Raw genomic sequence first — 5,090 nt, forward strand, 5'->3', positions numbered from 1 at the left:
ACCTCCAGCTGTTGGACGTAGGCGATTCTCTTGCCTCACCCTCCGGAGTAGCTGGGACTACAGGCGCCCGCCACAACGCCCGGCTATTTTTTTGTTGCGGTTTATCCGGGGCCGGGTTTGAACCCGCCACCCTCAGTATATGGGGTCGGCCCCCTACTCACTGTGCCACAGGCGCCGCCCACTAGTGCATATTCTTTAAGCATTTACTTTACTAAGAGTGTGATAGAAGACACAAGAGAAATATGCACACCTGCCTCGCCTACGTGGAGTTTAACCTCTCTCGCGTGTCTGTGTTTTCCCAGGCAGATCGTAAGCACCATGAGCTAAAGGGCCGGATTTTAGGCAGATTAACCCTAACACCCAGCACCCAACACCCAGCAGTGTGGATTGGAAACATTACTGGGCACCCTGAGGGTGAGAAGACTGGATTCAAGTTTTTGTTTTGTTTTGTTAAGAGAAAACAAATCTCTTAAGCGATTAAGAGAATCGCCTAAGCAAATAGGAATAGTTGCTTCCTATTACCCTTACCGGCTGGGTAATAGGAAGCAACTCACTTGTCCTCAATAGGTGTGTATCCTCGTCTGTACGGTGAAGATAATCAATCCACAACTGCTGTGAAGACTGCAGGTCTGCACAACACACATGTAGATATGTCTTGCAAATATCCACAATCAGGCCCCCAGGCACCGCGTGCCCACTAGGGGGCAGCAAGTCGCAGTCCAGCGTCCCGCCGCTCTTGACGCCTGGGTTCACGCCCCGCCCCGTGACCGTGACCGAGGGCGGCGCTGGGGCCGAGCGTCCGGCCAGCTAAGGCGGCGGGGCCAGAGCGTCGGGGCAGCGCCATGGGGGCTGAGGCTGCCGGGAGCGGGCCGGCACTGCGGGAGCTGGTGCGCGAGGCCGAGACCAGCCTGCTGGAGTGCAAGGTGTGCTTTGAGAGGTTCGGCCACCGCCAGCAGCGGCGCCCACGCAACCTGCCCTGCGGCCACGTGGTCTGCCTGGCCTGTGTGGCCGCATTGGCGCACCCCCGGACGCTGGCCCTCGAGTGTCCCTTCTGCCGGCGAGCCTGCCGGGGCTGCGACACCAGCGACTGCCTGCCAGTGCTGCACCTCCTGGAGCTGCTGGGCTCCGCGCTTCCCCCGTCCCCGGCCGCCCCCCGCTCCGCCCCCTGCGCTCCCGGGGCTCTTACCTGCCACCACGCCTTCGGCGGCTGGGGGACCCTGGTCAACCCCACCGGGCTGGCTCTTTGCCCCAAGACCGGGCGTGTCGTGGTGGTGCACGATGCCAGAAGGCGGGTCAAGATCTTTGACTCCGGGGGAGGATGCGCACATCAGTTTGGAGAGAAGGGAGACGCTGCCCAAGACATCCGGTACCCACTGGATGTCACCGTCACCAACGACTGCCATGTGGTTGTCACTGACGCCGGCGATCGCTCCATCAAAGTGTTTGATTTTTTTGGCCAGATCAAACTCGTCATTGGAGGCCAGTTCTCCTTACCTTGGGGTGTGGATACCACCCCTCTGAATGGGGTCGTGGTAACTGATGCAGAGGCAGGGTCCCTGCATCTCCTGGAAGTCGACTTCGCGGAAGGCGTCCTTCGAAGAACCGAACGACTGCAAGCTCATCTGTGCAATCCCCGAGGGGTGGCCGTGTGTTGGCTCAATGGGGCCATTGCCATCCTAGAACACCTCATGGCCCTGGAAACCGGGGCCTGCAGTACCAAGGTGAAGGTGTTTAGCTCAGGTATGCAGCTCATCGGCCAGGTGGATACTTTTGGGCTGAGCCTCTTCTTTCCCTCCAAAATAAGTGCCTCTGCTGTGACCTTTGATCACCAGGGGAATGTGGTTATTGCAGATACCTCTGGTCCATCTATCCTTTGCTTGGGAAAACCTGAGGAGTTTCCAGTACTGAAGCCCATGGTCACTCATGGTCTTTCCCATCCTGTGGCACTGACCTTCACCAAGGAGAATTCTCTTCTTGTGCTGGACACAGCGTCCCATTCTATAAAAGTTTATAAGGTTGACTGGGGGTGATACAGTGTGTGTGTGTGTGGGGGGGCTGGCGGTTCCTGGCATCTGGAATTGGAATTCCAGGTGCTGCCACTAATGAATTGTTTAACCCTGGATAAGTCACTTAAACTCATCTCTCCAGGAAGGGCTAATTATGACCGCCTGGCAGACTTACAAAAGTTAGGGCAATTACTAAGTTTATTTTATTTTTTGTAGAGAAGGGGTCTTGCCATGTGACCCATGCTGGTTTCAAACTCCTGGACTTAAACTATCCTCCCACCTCAGCCTCCCAAAATGCTGGGATTAAAGGCCTGGGATTAGTAAAGAATAATTATTAAGTCTACCATATATTGAATGCTTCCTCTTTGTGCTAAGAAATTTGTAAATATTAGCCATTCAATCCTTACCACCCAGTGAGGTAATTTTTATTAATAATCCCATCTTACAGGTTAGAAAATTAAGGTCAGGAGAGTTTAAGTGACTACCCGAAGCTCATACTTACTGTAATGGTCAATTTGAACTCAGTTCTGATTCCCAAGACCCCTTGGTCTTAAGTAATATAATAGACATGGGGCAAACAATGTGAAAATATATTGTTGCTATGTGTATTCTCTTTACAAATAGCTAATTATTTTAGTTAGATGTATACAGAAAGGAGACTTTTTTATAATGAGTTCAGGAGAAAAAGGATTTTTGTCATGGAGAGCAGTTCAACTTGCAACTCCTTTGAAGGCACATTAGGTGAAGTTATTGTTGAGACTGAGTTACATAAATAAGAAAAACAATTGAACTGCATATTAAAAAGGTAAATGTATCTTCTAGTACCTGTATTTTCTCCATTGGACAAACTCAGAAAATACTGCTTGGTTGTTTGAGAAAGGCCTGTGTTGGTATAAGTTTTATACTACTACAGAACACGCTACATGTTAGTGTCAGAGGGCCAGGTGATACACCTTTTACATGTTTATGGTAATGAGGATATAAGTTATCACAATAAGTTGCAGAAATGATTTTGCTTACCACTTTATAATTGATGTTAATTGCGATGAAAGTATTGTGATGAAGATTTTTTCTGTGCAATTTAAATTACCCCATGGGTAGCAGGCACTGTACTCAATACACTGTCTCCCTGATCCTTTTATGCCACTGTTAAAACAGTTTAATACTTCTTGGATTGAAGTATAGCCTTGACCAAGGTAATGCCTGCTCAATGTTGCAGTTGAATAAATGAATAGGGAGAAATTTCAGGTGAGGTGACCAGTTCTTTATGAGTTATATATTTTTAGCTAGTGCAAACATCTTAGAATTTAGGGCTGTTGGAATTGTAGTAAGGAATTGGCACCTTTTTGTCTTTTTTCTTTTGTGTTTTTTTAAGACAAGGTCTTGCTCTGTTGCAGCTAGAGTGCAGTGGGGTCTTCATGGTTCACTGCAACCTCACACTCTAGGACTAAAGTGATCTTCCTGCCTCAGCCTCCCAAGTAGCTGGGACTACAGGTGTACACCACCACACCTGCATAATTTTACTAATTTTTGTAAGACAGAGCCTTGCTATGTGGCCCAGGCTGGTCTCAAACTTCTGGCCTCAAGTGATCCTCCCATCTCAGCCTCCCAGAGTGCTGAGATTATAGGTGTAAGCCACTGAGCCAGGCCAGTAAACATATTTTTTCAGAGAGAAAACATTGCCTTTGAAAGGTGAGAGTTTGCTTCAGGTAACAACTGATGCTTTATCAACAAAAATTTCATTCATAGCTCGACGCCTGTAGCTCAGCAGCTAGGGCACCAGCCATATACACCGGAGCTGGCAGGTTTGAACCCAGCCTAGGCCTGCCAAATAACAATGACAACTACAACCAAAAAATAGCCAGGCATTGTGGTAGGCGTCTGTAGTCCCAGCTACTTGGGAGGCTGAGGCAAAAGAATTGCTTAAGCCCACGAGTTTGAGGTTGCTGTGAGCCACAGCACTCTACTGAGGATGACAAAGTGAGACTCTGTCTCAAAAAAAAAAAGAAAAAATTTTCATTCTGTTATACAAAGAGTTGTAATGGATAGGATTTATACCCTAGAGACAGCCCCCAAATTATGAGTAAGATACATTCCAAAAAATGGTAATTTGCTCCTTTGGAGCTAATGATGACTACCATTTTGTGTTCAGTGATCCCAGGATATAGCACTAAAAGTAAGATTTCAGTCACCCTGGACCATCATTTATAAATGCATTTTAAATAGGAATTCCAGGGACAAACCCTTTCTCCTCACCCTTCAAAGTCACCCACCCTTAGTTTGGCAACTTCACAGGTATTCTGAGTGTCTAACAAGAAAAGTTGTTCCCAGTGGATGTGGGAGTTCAGCCTTCCTTGGTCATATGTAAGGACAGCAACTGAGAATTGATCCTAGAATATTGTCCTTAACAACTGTGACATTGTAAGGGTCTTAGGCTTGAAATGATCAAGAGCTTTTTTTCTTTGGAATTATCCATGGCAGCATCTTTGACTATAAAGCTGTGTGTTTGCCTTTTCCAGACGTAGTAAAGGTATGTAATGTGCAACACTTGGCGGTGTGTGACCAGGGTGGTGTTGCTTGTTATTGTGTAGATCACCCAACCAAAAGAATCAGTGTGGGCCTGAGCTGATGTGGGAGCACAGCAAAGATGTGAGGACCTGTGACCTTGCTAACTGTTACTTACCTCTCCATTGTAGATTATCAGGCTTGGGAGTGGGGTGGGGCCGGAGATGAAGTGTGACATGTATAAAGCATCTCTTCCCAGGAGGGACATAACACAGGAGCAGAGTTTTCTTACAGAAGACACAAAGCTTACAGTTCCTGATCTCCAAGCACAGCACATGCTGAGGGAATGGTTTCAGTGTGACCTGTGAGGCAGGTGTGAAATTTACCTTCCTTACCGTGTTCTTTAAAGCAGGCTGATTAATTAATTAATTAACTGAAGTCCAGGTTATTAAAAACTCCGGGTTATTCTCAGGAAGAAATAATCCCAGCAGAAAGGAAAGTTCCAAGGTGCAGCTTGATAGTTGAAATGACTCTCAGAGATGGAGACACAAGAATGTGACCGTGAGTAAAGGGAGAAGG

General features: G+C 47.6%; 1 protein-coding gene across 1 annotated transcript; it reads left to right on the forward strand.

Annotated features, from left to right (window-relative positions):
* Positions 1 to 690: 690 nt before the first annotated feature.
* On the forward strand, positions 691 to 2,180 carry NHLRC1 (NHL repeat containing E3 ubiquitin protein ligase 1). Its single transcript, XM_053603477.1, has one exon. It carries the CDS (start codon positions 843 to 845, stop codon positions 2,028 to 2,030), a length of 1,188 nt encoding a protein of 395 aa, XP_053459452.1. The 5' UTR covers positions 691 to 842; the 3' UTR covers positions 2,031 to 2,180.
* Positions 2,181 to 5,090: the final 2,910 nt, after the last annotated feature.

This window comes from Nycticebus coucang, chromosome 9, assembly GCF_027406575.1.
Source record: "Nycticebus coucang isolate mNycCou1 chromosome 9, mNycCou1.pri, whole genome shotgun sequence".
Lineage (NCBI taxonomy): Eukaryota > Metazoa > Chordata > Mammalia > Primates > Lorisidae > Nycticebus > Nycticebus coucang.

Excerpts from the sequence above, each read along its gene's own strand:
- NHLRC1 (XM_053603477.1), top strand. The coding sequence starts at position 843 with ATGGGGGCTGAGGCTGCCGGGAGCGGGCCGGCACTGCGGGAGCTGGTG.